Source organism: Salvelinus fontinalis, unplaced genomic scaffold (assembly GCF_029448725.1).
Source record: "Salvelinus fontinalis isolate EN_2023a unplaced genomic scaffold, ASM2944872v1 scaffold_0598, whole genome shotgun sequence".
Taxonomy (NCBI): Eukaryota; Metazoa; Chordata; class Actinopteri; order Salmoniformes; family Salmonidae; genus Salvelinus; species Salvelinus fontinalis.
In genome coordinates this window covers 75,109-91,304 of record NW_026600807.1, presented here as the reverse complement: position 1 = coordinate 91,304, position 16,196 = coordinate 75,109, and the positions used below count along the sequence as shown (strand labels likewise).

General features: G+C 45.2%; 3 protein-coding genes across 6 annotated transcripts; 2 read left to right on the top strand and 1 right to left on the bottom strand.

Annotated features, from left to right (window-relative positions):
* Positions 1-6,037: 6,037 nt before the first annotated feature.
* On the top strand, positions 6,038-6,950 carry LOC129846603 (persephin-like). Its single transcript, XM_055914549.1, has 2 exons — positions 6,038-6,116; positions 6,466-6,950. The coding sequence occupies exons 1-2, from the start codon at positions 6,038-6,040 to the stop codon at positions 6,948-6,950; spliced, it is 564 nt and encodes a 187-aa protein (XP_055770524.1).
* A 554-nt stretch (positions 6,951-7,504) lies between these two features.
* Positions 7,505-11,685, bottom strand: LOC129846604 (WD repeat domain-containing protein 83-like). Of its 4 annotated transcripts, none has more exons than XM_055914551.1 (9): positions 11,501-11,685; positions 11,255-11,369; positions 10,895-11,015; positions 9,274-9,379; positions 8,973-9,021; positions 8,695-8,821; positions 8,534-8,601; positions 8,201-8,424; positions 7,505-7,974 (listed from the first exon to the last, which is right to left on the bottom strand). In XM_055914551.1, the coding sequence occupies exons 2-9, from the start codon at positions 11,355-11,357 to the stop codon at positions 7,804-7,806; spliced, it is 969 nt and encodes a 322-aa protein (XP_055770526.1). In that variant the 5' UTR covers positions 11,358-11,369; positions 11,501-11,685; the 3' UTR covers positions 7,505-7,803. The 4 variants fall into 4 exon arrangements, with proteins under 4 accessions (XP_055770526.1, XP_055770525.1, XP_055770528.1 ...); XM_055914550.1 differs by having other exon boundaries at positions 11,255-11,366; XM_055914553.1 differs by having other exon boundaries at positions 11,255-11,366; positions 11,510-11,685.
* Positions 11,686-11,791: 106 nt separating this feature from the next.
* Positions 11,792-14,525, top strand: LOC129846605 (PAT complex subunit Asterix). The gene is made up of 4 exons (XM_055914554.1): positions 11,792-11,952; positions 12,202-12,307; positions 13,055-13,152; positions 14,275-14,525. Exons 1-4 carry the CDS (start codon positions 11,903-11,905, stop codon positions 14,339-14,341), a joined length of 321 nt encoding a protein of 106 aa, XP_055770529.1. The 5' UTR covers positions 11,792-11,902; the 3' UTR covers positions 14,342-14,525.
* The last annotated feature ends 1,671 nt before the right edge of the window (positions 14,526-16,196 follow it).

The following is a 16,196-nucleotide window of genomic DNA, read 5'->3' as shown; positions in this document are numbered from 1 at the left end:
ACATTGGGGTCTGCTTTTTTTTAATCGTCTCTGATTAATTGTGCTTGTACAAAGACTTCTACTTTTTGTGAAGATATTTTCGTATACTTATTTTTGTACCCCAAGACCCATTGGAAAAGTCCACAACTATGACAATTCACCTTTTTACCTCCCTCTGTTATAAGTTGTTATGATGAAAACCAGAGCATCCATCAAAGTGAAGGGACATGGGCAGTCAGGAGACAGGTCAAAACTCCTGGATAATATCAACATAACTCAGTTAGCATGGGCCTACTCACACATGGCACTGGACTCTGGAGAAACTTCAGACTGTGTGTGTCTGCCAGGGGGGTTATAACTAGAGTTTTGACCTGATGGATGTGCCAGAGACGTGAGGGATGCCCACTACAGGTGTCTCCCTTAACAGAGAGAAGAAACAGTCTGGCAGGTAATGACAGAGTGGGAAAATACATTCTCTCCATAACCATTCTATTCTGGTTCTTGGTCTGACCTGGGTCAGTACAGCATGTCAAATAGGCCTAGGCCCTACTTACATGACCATGATTGAACCGGACTGTCTCTCCAGCTTTTAAAGGATTTTTTTGAGTTGCACATATCTCTGAATATGAAAATGTTTCCCCCACCAAAAAAGATTACAAAAGTAGCTTTTTAGGCTACTGACTTCTGTGTCAATTTCTGGGAAGGTCTGGGAAAATGATGGGCTGCTGTCTATCAAGGATCAGGTGATTAGCACTGGAGGGAGGGATGCAGGGTAAGGAATGGAATGGAAGGGAGAGATCAGGGATACAGCAAGAAGGATGAAGAGAGAGAGGGAGGGATAAAGTGAGAGGGGGATGGAGATGTTGTGGTGGAAGGAGGGAGGGATCAGGGATAGAGGGAGACTCAAAAGGATGGATGGAGAAAGAGATGCTCAGGGTGGATGGAGGGGGGAAAGGAGACAGATGGAGGAACAGAGGGAAAGATATTCCCCGGGCAGGTGTCTGTCTGATCCAGATTTACGTTATAAACAGCATTCCAAAGTTTGATACTCTGTGGCATTGAGTTTGACATTCTGTGGATAAATCCCCTTAGAATGCTTCCCATTACAGGAACGCTGCTCCCATCTAACATTCCTGCCCGGCACAGACAGACAAGCCCTATATGGGCTGACCCAGAGAGACCAGCCCTCTCCGCGGTCCAACCACCGCTAGGAATGCACAAGCCAGCAATGCTCAGGAAGAGGCATCGATCTGACCTGTCTGTCTATCAGTCTGTTAGTACCATGGATCCATCCCTTCATCCCTCCATCAGTACATGTCCCTATCACTCTATCAGTCTGTCCAGTGGATCCCTCCGTGATCTAGGCCTAGATTACTCTATCATTCTATCAGTCTGATAGAAAGGATCCCTCCTCCTCTGGGGAGGTCTATCAGTCTATCAATGGGACATCTCAGAGAGTGATATGTCTATTGCCAAGAATCTACAGACAGCAACCTCAGAAATAGCTCTCTCCTAAAGCAGTAGAAGCCCTTACAGAGTAGGATAAGTTCCCCCTAGTCATGGTCAGTTTTGCATCTTTCTCCCTTAATGGTTCATGTTAGCAGGCTGTGTTGGGGGGACTTTAGCTCAGTTGGTCTTAGAACTGTGCTTAGAGAGCCTGTTGCACCATCGAACAACACTGTAAGTCCATCAGACAGAGACAGGCAGACTCTGAACCCTTCCAAGAGAGTTTATCTTTATTTACTGCTCTACACCAAACGTTAGGAGAAGAGATTTGAAACAAATGTGTTTCCACTGATCCCCACAGGGCCTGATCCAGTTGTGTTTTGAACCTGGGCCAAGCAGTCTGGTAGAGTTGCAGGGAGAAAGACTGCTCTAAGATCAGTTGAAGTATGTTTCTCTGAGGTTAATGGTTAAGATTTGGCAGAGTGAGACTGATCCAGAGTGGCATTATCTGATATTGAAAGGTCTGTAGATCCCCTATAAACAAGTCACCTTCACAGTAGATAAGCTGCGTAAGGTAGAGGCTGGACACAAGATAGCCAATGAGCAATGCTCAACATTGTTATCAGACATTACTGCAGTGCACAATTAGTAACACCATCAACCATTGGCTAGGTGTAAGGAATAAGGATATGACACTGCAGTGACTGGCCATCCTAGATGCTTTTGTGATGAAGGCATCATGTCGAATCGGGATGCCCGCCGTTTAACTCCGAGCTTTCTCTCCAGGCGAGACATCAGCACTCCGGGTAAGAGACGGAATACAGAAAGAAGCTCGGAATACACATTCATCTTCCGGTTAATCCTCTGGGAAAACATGGAGCGTGAGAGGGCAAAGGGACTGACACATTCCTTCCACCTCCCACCCGGAGACAAGGATGAAGATGGAGAGAGAAAGAGGGAGGAGAATGAGGAGGAGGGATACAGTGATAGAACAATCCCCTTGGTATTTCTCTTGAAGATATGGTCTGGAATTTAAAGATGTGTCAGGTAGAGAGGAATGAGAAGAATCTGACAACAGTGTCACGCATGGAGAAAGTAACTCATATAGGCCTATACAGACAATGGTGTATCATGCATATAGTATGAAACAAATGTATATTACACTTCATGTTTTGCATAGGGTATTTGGAAATGATCCCTTTTAGCCCAGGAAGGCCATAGAGTCAGCTAGGTTTGATTGACAAGTGTCTCAGCTGCTTGTTTGAATACCACAAGGCAAAAAGACACCAACCTTTAAATGACAATGTCTTGGAGTGTTGTCTGTGTCTGTGCTCCTTCTCAGTATACAAAATTGAACACATGGTTTTCCGTAACCATGCTTACTCACATAATTTATCCCTCTGGGTTGTAGGCTAAGTCACTGTCTATACCATGTACCAGTCTGTAAGCTGAGGGCATCTACACATTCCTGCACGTTTGACATGTTCAATCCCAAAGCCTCTCAAGTCTTCCTAATTCTGTCGTCACTGATTCCAGACAGTAACATAAATACATCAGATTGTATCTGATCGTACTTCTGATTTTCTGCCTTACTTTAGCTGTTGCTGAGGTATTCTACCTCCCCTGGCCTGGTGCTACACTACATACAGTAGACCTACCATCACACCTTAGCTGTTACTGAGGTATTCTTCCTCCCCTGGCCTGGTGCTACACTACATACAGTAGACCTACCATCACACCTTAGCTGTTACTGAGGTATTCTACCTCCCCTGGCCTGGTGCTACACTACATACAGTAGACCTACCATCACACCTTAGCTGTTACTGAGGTATTCTACCTCCCCTGGCCTGGTGCTACACTACATACAGTAGACCTACCATCACACCTTAGCTGTTACTGAGGTATTCTACCTCCCCTGGCCTGGTGCTACACTACATACAGTAGACCTACCATCACACCTTAGCTGTTACTGAGGTATTCTACCTCCCCTGGCCTGGTGCTACACTACATAGACCTACCATCACACCTTAGAAGCCCAATTCATTCCATTTCTGACATGGTGTCGTCCTAAAGTCAGTTTTCGGTAATGTGACCATTGAGGTTCTTACTAAGTGCGTAGCGTGTATTTACCTTGCCTTAAATCACAGAAAGACCTTCTCCAGGTAGAGGAGGATGGAGAGACGTGGTTTTACAGGAGCTATGTTTAAACCTTAAACAGTCTGTCTCTCTCTTCAGAGGCAGGAGAGGGCTTAGAGCTGTATCAGGCCTGACCTGGAGCTACTGAAACCCCCATGTATTGCTTCAGTATGTACAGTATGTCATCATGAAGACAGTACATGAATGGTGCTGAGAGATGCAGGGACAGGTAAGTCAGGTAAAGTGATGGCTGATGACAGAAGGAGAGAAAAAGGGAAGAGCAAAAGTAGTGGAGAGTGGAATCGACTCGGTCGTTTTGTCACTGTTGATGATCAGGATGTTCACCTGGTGAGAAATGATCAGTCATACGGTCACTGTTGATGATCAGGATGTTCACCTGGTGAGAAATGATCAGTCATACGGTCACTGTTGATGATCAGGATGTTCACCTGGTGAGAAATGATCAGTCACACGGTCACTGTTGATGATCAGGATGTTCACCTGGTGAGAAATGATCAGTCATACGGTCACTGTTGATGATCAGGATGTTCACCTGGTGAGAAATGATCAGTCATATGGTCACTGTTGATGATCAGGATGTTCACCTGGTGAGAAATGATCAGTCCTATGGTCACTGTTGATGATCAGGATGTTCACCTGGTGAGAAATGATCAGTCACACGGTCACTGTTGATGATCAGGATGTTCACCTGGTGAGAAATGATCAGTCATACGGTCCGTGAGCGATTAAAGACGTCATTGAGAGTTTAGACAAGAGACTTGAACGCATATCCTCAAACATCATTGGCTTCACTTTCCCACCAGGAGGGTCAGTCACCAGTTAGATGTGGTTTGTGTCACAGTCATCACATGATGGTCAGCAGCATCAAGACATTATGAAAGCTCTTATCAGTCTGGAAGATTATTGTCTGAATTGTTCACTGAATAAACCCTCTGAATCAATGCAGTCTGACACACACGCACGCACGCACGCACGCACGCACGCACGCACACACACACACACACACACACACACACACACACACACACACACACACACACACACACACAAACACACACACACACAAGCAGAGAGAGAGCTGAATTGGCAGGTGAGCTGCATCTCAATATCCCTCGTGGACACACACTTACACACACCCACACGTGCAAACACACACACACACAAAAGAGAAGAAATGAAGGAATGATAGCTGATATCATCTTGATATAGTGTCATATTAGGCCTAGACTACATGCTTTCTTCCGCCCATGGGCTTATTTGGTTGTGATTGTGAAAAGACGGTTTGGGCGCCCAGTGTTTTTCCATGTTACAGATACTGACACACACACACACACACACACACACACACACACACACACACACACACACACACACACACACACACACACACACACACACACACACACACACACACACACACACACACACACACACACACACACACACACACACACACACACACATACGGTGTGTGTGTGTGTGTGTGTGTGTGTGTGTGTGTGTGTGTGTGTGTGTGTGTGTGTGTGTGTGTGTGTGTGTGTGTGTGTGTGTGTGTGTGTGAATATTAGAGGGCCAAATGGGCAGGGTTATGGGGCTATTCCATTGGCAATCTCAATCAAGCCCAGCTAAAGTATTTGAAATGATTTGGTCTGATAATGTGACCTGACAAGCCCACATTTCCAACCAAATCCCTGAATTTATGGAAGAAGTTACTGAAGATCTGGGAATGTCAGTCGCCAGTCTCGGAATGTCCATTAAAATGTCTCCTGTCATGTTTTTTTCTTCTTCTCTTTTTTAATTACGACCATCCCTTCCCTCTTTTATTTGAACTCTTTCTTTGCTGGCCTGAAAGAGACAGAAACACATTCTCGCTTTCTGCCTCATTTGAACATTGACCTGGCGGACTTTTGTCTTAACTGTGTATTTTTCTATGTCCTCAAGTCAATGTCCTTCCCCCAGGTTTTTTGTTTCTATTACACCCCCCCCCCTCTCTCTCTCTCCCTCTCTCTTTCTTCATCTGTTCAAGTGGTAGTTCTGCCTAGCATCAATGCCAACCAACTCAACCTCTGACCAGCCTAGTCCGTCGTTCAACTTCAAAACAGCTTTAAGTTATTAGCCTCCAGATTTCATTTTTCCCATGAAGCAGCCTTTGCATCCATCGGAAAACACCTGGGCTGGGGCCCTCAGAACAAAATTTATACCTGTTAAATATAATCCCAATATGACACATTTCTTGGTCAAACACCCATCCAACAATCAAACCGCTAACCGTCAAAACTCAAGTGAGTCTACGGGCTTGGCGCTTTGGCGAGGAACGGGTTAGTGTACCCCCCCTCCGTTTCACCCCCCCTTCTTTTCGGAGGGATATATAATGGAGGTTGGGACTCTGTTGCATCTCAGCATCAATCGTTTACTTAGAGAGGAAGAGGGATCAACATACGAGAAGAGGGGAGATATGAGGTCTCTACTGAAGCTGGTTGTTCTGCTGTTCTGTGTCCAGAGAGGAGAGGGACACTGGCTGCGCTCACTACTCGGTAAGGAGGGATGGGGGTCACGACTCACGACCTTCGACATTAGACATGGGACAGGATAGAATTTCTTCCTATTTTCATCAGTTTTGTACGGGGTTATATGTATCTAGATATTGTTGTGTACTTTGAGATTGGTTGCCATCAGGATTATGTTTGAAACTGGGACTTGAGTGACAAGGCATACACAGTCACTGGAGAATTTTGGGAGCATATTGTGTGATTTATGTTCTGAAGTTTTTCTGTAGGGTAGCACTGACTATCAGTCTACTGCAGTCTATAGTGTAATGATATCTGGTCCAAGCTGGTGTGTTGAGTGTTTTAATAACCCTCTCTCTTTATCTCCATCTTTCAGAGCAGCGAGGGCAAGCATCATCCCCCCCATCAGAGGAGGAGAGGAGAGGTGGAGGAGGAGAATCCAACAAAGGGAACGACAACAATAAGAACACAGGGGGTTCCGGATTCGGAGTAGAAGACCAAAGGGGTTCCGTCCCATCCCCAGCCCCAATCATCCCAATCCGGTCCCGCCGCTCTTCAACCCAATGTCGTCTCCGCTCCGTCCTCCTCCAGGTACGAGAGCTGGGTCTGGGCTACGACGCGGACGAGACCGTCCTCTTCAAGTACTGCAGCGGAGACTGTCCCCGTGTCCGCTCCAACCATGATCTGACCCTGACCAACCTGCTCCTGAGGGGGGCCCTGCCCGAGCAGAATGGAGAGCTGTGGCAGAATGGACCATGCTGCAGGCCCACCCACCACGAAGATCTAGCCTTTTTGGATAACGCCCATCGCTGGCACAAGGTGGAGAAGCTGTCGGCTGCAGGGTGTACATGTGTGGGTTAATGGGGAGGAGCTGGACATGAAGGGGGAGGGCCTGGGACGGAACATTCACTTTTGGGCCGTGGCCATTGGCTGTTCAGAATGCAATGGGAGAAGCAGAGAGGCTCAGGCTGTGCTGTAAATAAGGAGATCCAGGAGGAAAGAGATTAGATGTAGCTATTATTTGCTAGAAAGAAATGCATTCATTTACGTATGTATATTTATATTTATTTAAAGTTGCTTTGGGGAGTTTTTTTTAAACCAATGACAAGAATGGATCGTATTTTGCTGCATAGATTAAATGAATAGTGGTTAACACTATGGTTGATTGTTGAGTAAAATTGTTACAATTCGAAAAAAGGTCCTCAGCAAACCAACAAGGTATTTATGTAAAATAAATTATTTATTTATTTGAGATGATTCCTGTATGATGCTACTTAATTTATTTTGTCCACGTGCCATGTTCATATGTACAACTCGTAATAAAGAACCATATCTACATGTTTTATGACCAATGTTGGTGAGTGATATTACAGTTTCCCTCATGGCTACTAAGAAATATATATTAGAGCCTATGATTCATTTTGAAAACAAGAAGGGTTTATTCAAAACTCATCATTTACAAAATATTTACAATGAATATAAAAAAAACATTATTGATAATGCTGGGACATCAGCAGTACTTTCATTGATTTATTCCATATTTTAGCCATGGAAGCAACAGCACGTCCCTTTTCAACCACACAACCATTTCCCTCAACCAAAATCCGATCCCTGACCCTGAGTCCAGAACAGACAGTTCATGTACAGTAGGGAACTCATCAGTTCTGACGATATCATGACTCTTGTCCTTTCTGTTATGTCCATCTAATGATGACTATGCTTTTTCCTGTTGAACAACCACCACGTCCTCCTCAGTTTCCTCTGGCTCCGCCCCCCACACCTGGACACGCCCCTCCATGGCTGTGAGGAGGCGGGTCTCCGAGGGATGGAAAGACAGCGATTGGACGACAGCCTTCCCGACTGGCAGCTTCAGCGTCAGAGAACCCTGAGAGAGAAACAAGAGAAGTTCAAAAATCGAAAGAATCTAACATTAGAAAGAAAGAAGCACACATAATAAGTTCTTGAATCTGCAGCTGTTGACATTTACAGATACTGCTGTGCTATTCCATTTCAAATACGCATCCAGTTAGCAAAATCAACAAATCAAATCAATTCATTTTGATAGGTAGTGGAGCTATCTATTAAATGAACAAATCATCCATCCCTCGTACCTCTACCAGGTCCCAGCAGTACACGTGTCCGTCCTCAGAGCAGCTCAGGACGTGAGTATCCTTACTGGACAGACAGCAGTCCAGCTTGTAGCCCTTCATCTTGTGTCCTGTGTACTCTCCCAGCATCTCCCCTGTGCTCTTGTCCAGTAGACGCACGGTGGAGTCCAGGCTGGAGGTCAGAGTGCACTGGGCGTCCGCACTGAAACACACACACGTGATGGGGCCTGGAACACAGAGACAAACACATAACAAATCAATGCGACTCAGGGTGGTTTAGGTACAGAAGTTAGTGATAGTTAGTACAACAACTAGTTGGTAAGACTAGATACTGACTGTTGATGAAGTCCACATGCAGCTGGCCCATCCGCAGGTCATACCGTCTCACTCTCCCATCCACTGACCTGGAGAAAGACATGAGATAGAAAAGATACTTAGAGGACTCTTCTATAAGAATGAAACTGAAATGAACAGAAAGGTTCAGACTTGGTACTGACCCAGTGAGCAGCTCGTGTTCAGACACCTTCAGACTGCTGACACCATCTTGAGCCTCGTCCAGAATCTGGATGGGGTTAAATTTTCTGGACCTGGTGTCCCAGCAACGCACTGTACCATCTATGGAGCCTAGAGACCGACACGAGTACACGCACGCGCACACACACTTGAGATGGGTCCTGTTGTGGATGAGCAGGACAATGCTGAAGCCACAAACCTGGTTGTAGAGGTGACTGAGATGCTCTTTGCTGAGGAAGGACGGAGGAACGAGAAAACTCACCAGATAAAATGACTGTAGCTTCTTCATTGAACTGGACACAGTTGACTTTCTGCAAACAGAGGGACAGACCAGAGGCAGAGCCATATCCACGTAAATAAATGGCTCTAGTTAGAGGTTTTGTTGTTGTATTCTTTCTTGTCTCTATTCCTTCAACATAAACATCTCTTTCTATATTTCTTTCGGACCCACCTGACATCTCCTACCCGCCTCTTTCCCCCTCCCCTCCCCTCTTTCTCTAAAACTCTATCTCCATCTCTCGCTCTGGGACACAGGAAAATATAGTTGTATTGTTTTCTCTCACCCCAGCGTGACCCCTGAGTTTCCGGGTGACCTGTCCCGTGGCGACGTCCCAGAGGATCACCGTCTTGTCCGAGCTGCAGGAACACAGCTGGCTGTTGTCATAGGAACTAGGGAAGGAATCGATGGTAAGACACACACCATTACCTCAGATCATATTCCCCCAGGGCCCAGAGGCAGCAGGGAGACAGTGAAGGACAAAGCAGGCAGGTGGATAGAGGAAGACTACACAAGCAAGCATGTAGACTGATCACATAGAGAATGACCCGCAGAGGCAAGACTGACAGAGAGTAAAGGACACAGAAGGCAGATGGATAGGGGAACATAAACAAGAATACTGAATGAGAAAAAATGTGCTACTTCTTATCTATTACCTATACCGTATGTTTCCATTTCTAATGCATATCTCCTACTTCATATAGGGGAACATAGAGGCATTGGCTTCTGCATATAGGCTAGCTGTCACACTGAAAAAGAGAACACTTAGTGAAGTTAAGTGCTTCCCACTCAATCAGATCTAGGATCAGCTTTATTTAACCCAAATTTGGCCTTTACCAAACACATTCTTCAATAAAGAGTTCCTCAATCAGCTGTCTGTATTGCTCGAGAGCAAGGGTCTCCATCAGGCAGATCTACCAGTAGCTCCCAGCCCACCTGTGAGTAGCTCGCCAATCAATTCTGAAAATGCGTTCATTTTTAAAATATGTTCATATTTATAAACATAAATATAAATCATAAAGATAAAGCACCCGGCTACTATCCAATCAAAGCCACAGTGACATTATCCCACACCTGGTTAGCCACTACTGGCTTCAAAATCCAAACTTAGCACAATATCTGCCAATTAATTTCCAGCAATATTGCTGTGTGTTTAGTGCACGCGTTTGTCTATCACTCTGTTTGCAGGACAGTTAACAATGATGAGAACTGTCTTGTGGGTAGACAGAAAGACTTTCCCCAAAAACTTTCTCAATTAAATGTTAAGTGCAAAGTAGGCTAATCTGACATAACTATATTATGAATATTTGTATCATTCGGGTGGCGATTGTTTTGCAAACCCTGCCGTGAGGTGCTGCAGCAGTAGTCTCAGCAGAAACATCGCTCAACTGACACATTCCTCTCTACACTAAAACATTTAAATGAATTGATTTTTTTCTTCAGATGACATGGACTCAAAACATCAATTTTCGATGTTTCTCTTTGAATAATTGTAATATTGAGAGTTGTTTTTAAAATGATTTTAAGAGGTATATTGACATAAAACACATCTGTTGTACACCTAGGACCCGGGGAAGAGCTGCAGGTCTCAGGCCAGAAAGGTTTGGAGACCCTTGCTGTAGAGACACCAAATCATCACATTTTAGACCGGTTTGGAGAAAAAACTCAAATCAGATTTGAAAATGTACCTAACTCAGTGGAGATTAAAGGGATCTCCAGAGTAAGCCATGCCTGAGACCGGGTCTGGTAACTCGTACCTCTGCAGGTTAACAATTAAGTAACGTACCGCAGAAGTTTACGCAAGGGAGCTTTATAACCAAAAAGAGCGCAATGCATCGATCGACAAGACTTCAAAGAGGGCTAGCTTACTTTCTGTTATAGGTTTGTGTAATAATACAGATACTGACCCATCAGCATCTAGCACTTCGTATCCATGGCCACTGTACGTCTTCAGTAGTGTCCCTCGACTTACACTCCACAACTTCAGAGACTTGTCACTGCCGCAAGACAGCAGGTAGTTACCATCAGCTGAGAAAGAGAGGGAGAAGGGTGGGGGCGAGAGAGACAGAGAGGGGTGGGGGAGAGAGAGGCAGGGAGGGGGAGATAGCGACAGGGAGGGAGAAATAGGTGGGTCGAGAGAAAATGAGAGGATAAAAAACACCCGAAACGCGTTATGTACATACAGACTGTCATGACATACACAAGCAGATCCAAGTTGATCAACAGTCAATGCACCTGACGGTATGGGTGCTTGTTTGAGTTCTCACCATTGAATCGCACAGCTCTTACAGCCCCTTGTTGGCAGTCTATGGTCCTGAGAAGGTTTTGGGGGAGCTGAGGGACCTCAGGTTTGGGCTGGGGAAACGACATTTCACACTTCTGCTTGTAGAAAGATAGATTGAAACATATAGCTATTATTTTTCTCCTGACTTGAGCATCAACTACGTTAACGTTAGTAGTGGAAAGAGCAAGTGCTATGGAAATAGCATCATGGAACTTGGATAGATATCTACCTGAAATACCTTGCTTGTTCGCTTTAGTTTGATGAGAGAGCAATCATTAACTGACTCATATTGATTTCTGTTAGCTAACAACAAACGAACAAGTACTTTTCCCCCCCTAGATTTTATGCTCCACAACGTTCATATTTTTGCAAATGTGTAGTTTACTTCCTGTCTGTGATAATCGTTTCGTTCCGGGTAAAAGCATTTGTGTCAAAATAAAAGTACGAACATTCTCACTCCGCATTGATAGAGTCCTTCGCGTCCTTTAAAGCATTTATTTTGAAATGCATCCATCGCACAGCGGAACTGATAGGCCCCACCCCTTCATTCACCGAGCTAGCAGACGGGTCCCACTCCACACCGTTTTGACACTACATTTATCCTTAAAAATATCTCAACAAGAAGGACATTATGTCCGCAAACAACATGTCAGGCCCACAAAGGGTAAACAAAATTATCCGGTGAGCACAATTGAGTAAATGTCGTTGGGTTTGCTCGCTAACATTGCTAACGCGGTAGCTATTTAGCTAAATCACACGTCATCAGCACTATTCTAACGCGATTATAGACTAGCTAACAAGCTAGCTAGCTAGAACGCCTGTCATTTAGTGAACTAACTCGATGTTGTAAAACTGACGTATAGCTAAGTAAGGTAGCTAGTTGCGTTATTTGTGGTAGGGTCATTCATATCTTGGTTGTTGTTGTTACAGATACAAGCCCCCCAGCACGGAAGCAAACCCCACCCTGGAAGACCCGACTCCAGACTACATGAACCTACTCGGCATGATCTTCAGCATGTGTGGCCTGATGCTGAAGGTGACCCAGAAACATCTGTTTTTACCACATTGACACACACACACAGACATTTGACCTTGCCCTTCCCCCATTCATTGTGTGTGTGTGTGTGTGTGTGTGTGTGTGTGTGTGTGTGTGTGTGTGTGTGAGACTCCCCAAGGAGAAGTTGGGGCCCCACTGTGTTCCCACCTACCCTCCCCATTTACGATATTAAAGTCTACCACCTGGGGGGCAACGCCAGCCTTTCAACTGAGTGGTTTATCCTATAAGGGTGTGTGTGTGCCCCCAAATCAACTGGAGCCAGTACTTTCTGTCACATATCCCTAACAGACTGTGTGTGGTGCTGGGTGATACACCATGTTGATGAAAAGAGGAAAGTCCAGCACACCGGTAACCTTGCCGCTACCAACTATTTAATGGCTCTGTTAATCAACACCTTTCCCTCTGACTGCTGCCACTGAAATCAGTCCTAAAATGTTATGTATGTAACCAGTGTCCCTGTGCTAGCATAGCAATGTATCTTCCTTTACTCTCCCTGTCCTCAAACTAGTGATCCTCTGCTAATGGTGACATTTCAAGCAGTGGATTGAAATTGCAGTATGATCTTAACCTGTTACATGTAGGCACATAATCTTACACAATACATTAGTAACTGTCTGGCTATGCTACAGCACTAAAGCCTCATGCAGAAAAGCTGACACACACACAGCACATTATAAAGTATAGTATGTGGGTCATTTTGTGGTCCTTCTGTGTTGTGTGTTTCAGTTAAAGTGGTGTGCGTGGATAGCAGTGTACTGCTCCTTCATCAGCTTCGCTAACTCACGCAGCTCAGAAGACACTAAACAGATGATGAGCAGCTTCATGTGAGTAGAACAAATATGTGTGTGTACCTCTCTCTCTCTCTGTGTGTACGCGCTCTGTCTCTTTTATCAAGTCTCATATTTCCAACCTACCCAGGGTCTGTATGCGACTATGAGGGCGAGTGAAAAAGAAGTGTAAAAAGTGTCTGCTATTATGCCAAAATGCAGAGTTATCTATTATCTGTCTCATAATGGCTTACTGTTAATGTATTAACTATAATACCAGGACGCAGCAGGAAGTGAGTTTGGCAGCTCTTTTTCTGCCTGGGGTGTATTCTCTAGGAACCATGAGGAGGGACTAACCTGAATGTGTCCAATAAAAAACACTTTTCGTTGCAAAATGTTGTTCTACAAATTGCGCTAATGAATGCACTCCTGGCAATAAAACTGAAGACGCAGGAAGTTAGTTTGGCAACGCTCGGCTCCACCTGGCATTGTGACTTGAGATGGGCTCAGCTTTAATGTCCAAAAGCTTTTAACATTGACCTCCAGGTGTTGCATTTACCCATAACAATTTACTACAGCAGATAATACCACTCACTTTGTGGGAGCGTGTGTGTCTGTGTGGCATTTTTCCAGGGAAAGCAGTGTGTGTGGCTCTGCAGGTAAAGTAGAGAGTGCCAGTCCATCACCTAGATGAGTGTTTTATTAAAGATTGTCTCTATGCTCCTCCCTGGTAACACACTGTGTGGCTCTGCAGGTAAAGTAGAGAGTGTCAGGACATCAGTAGTAGATGCCTCCCAGTCCATCACCTAGAGGAGTGTTTTATTAAAGATTGTCTCTATGCTCCTGGCTGGTAACACACTTTGTGGATCAGCCAAATGCTGTAGAAGTGTTATATGCAGCAAATGCCATATAGTCCTAATCACAATGGAAAAATATGAAGTTATATACTGATCCAAGGTCGGTTTGGTTTTTCTTTTATAGTGAAGGTTAAGATCTAAGGGATGGTAAGCTGATCCTAGATCTGTGGAAAATAGGACAAAGTGTAACCACCGAACCTGAAGGCACTGAGGCTATATTAAAGATGCTTCTGCTGAGCAATCTCTTCAATATTTATTGCTAATTAATTTTTATTTTCTTCTCATCCTTTTTCCCCCTTCATTCTCTTCTTCTTTCGATCAGGCTGTCCATCTCAGCCGTGGTGATGTCATACCTCCAGAACCCCCAGCCCATGTCGCCACCGTGGTAACCAAGGACCAATGGCGGGGGGGCCTTGCAGGAGAGGGGCGGTTCCAGACTGAGAGTGGGAGACGGACTCCTGACTCGCCCACTGACCATCTGGGAGAGAGAGGGATGGATGGATGGCTGGAGAGAGGAGATGGATGGATGGAGACGGAGAGAGAGAGAGGGGGGGGGGGGGGAGAAAGATGGATGTATTGAGAGGAAACACAAAGGTGGACATGAGGCAAGATGACCAGGTGGTCCTGGTTATAACTGTTTACTCTCCAAAATCTCTCTTCCTGGAGATATCACACGTTTTCTATTGAATTGTCTGATTCACCCGCCGCTGTAAGCTGAGCTCTGTTAGTTGGAAATAAAGATTGAATGTTTTCTAAAGTCACTGTATTTTGTTTGTCCTGTTACATGTGTGACGGGGGTCACTGTACCGTACCACCTTATCCCCCTGCAGCTCACACTGAGACCAGAGCCGGGCCCCTGCCTCGCAAACACGCGTGACCACCCTCATGAAACACCTTTAGCCAGCTGGGCCACCGAAAAGGTACCAGTTGGATTGGTATTCCAAGCTGAGGAGTTTAACCAATTCAGGTCCGTTACACATGCGTGTTCTGATAACGTCTTGGATCATTAGGCCCAAACACCACTGCCTTTCAAAATCTGACGCAAGAGCTTACATTGAGCAACTGTTATGAAAGTGACTGTGTGCCTCTAGGCAGTCAGTAATGTGTACAATTTCACTCTGCAGCTCTGGGATTAGCTACCTCAGTCCTAAAAGGCCCCCGCACCACACTCACACACAGGACATAAACCCTCACTCAAGCCCTCAGTCTGTCCCTGTCTAATCACTAGGCACTGCTCTCCACCACACGCTCTCTCCCTCCAGACTGTGTGTGTGTCTGATGACAGAGCAGAGGGAGAGAAAGGCAGAGTGGGGAGTCAGCCGGATCTGAAGCTGATTCAGTGGACTTATAACTCACGTCCGACCAGCCTAAGGCAGATCAGCCCCAGCAGAGTGGGCACTTCGGTGTTCGGGACACGTGCCAGAGACAACCGGTTTCAACAAACTCCACTGAATTTTTCTCCTGATTTTGCACTGACTTGGTGGGGGGATAGAAATGTCAACTGGCACCTTTTTGGAAGGGAGTAAATGAGTTTTTCCGCTTTGGTAGTTTATTGCTGTTTTTTCCCCTTGTTCCCATGTGTATCTGTTTTTGGAAGGTACCTTAACTAACTTTTTCTCTGACTTTCCAAATGTTGTTTATTGTATCAGAAGTGAAAACCTAGTCAGTTGTCCAACTGAATTAAGTCTTCCCCATTTAACCCAACACCTCTGAATTAGAAAGGTGTGGGGGGCAGCCTTAACATTCACGGCTTACGGGGAACAGTGGGTTAACTGCCTCACTCAGGCGCAGAACAATAGATTTGTACCTTGTCAGCTCAGGGATTCGAGCCAGCAACCTTCCGGTAATTGTCCCAACACTCTAACCACTAGCCTACCTGCTGCCCCGACAGAAGCAAGAGAGAGGATATTGAATTTGTTGCATCTGCAGTTATGGCCTTTTTTGATCAGTGGGGTGGGTGTATTTTTTGTGTTAATAAAATCTTGAATAGAACAGAAAGGCCCGCATATTGAATATGCTCCCAATTACCACTTGTGCTACTGCTGTAGGCCTATCTCATCTGCCTAATCTTGCCTGATTGGAGATGTGGTGGAAAACAATGATTGTTGTTTACCATTGACCACTAGAGGGCGGAGTTGCTTTACAAATTAGTAAGCAATGAGCATCTCATGGTCTGGTTTAATCCCAAATGGCATTCTATTCCCTATATAGTGCACCACTTTTGACCAGTCCAGTAGTGCACTA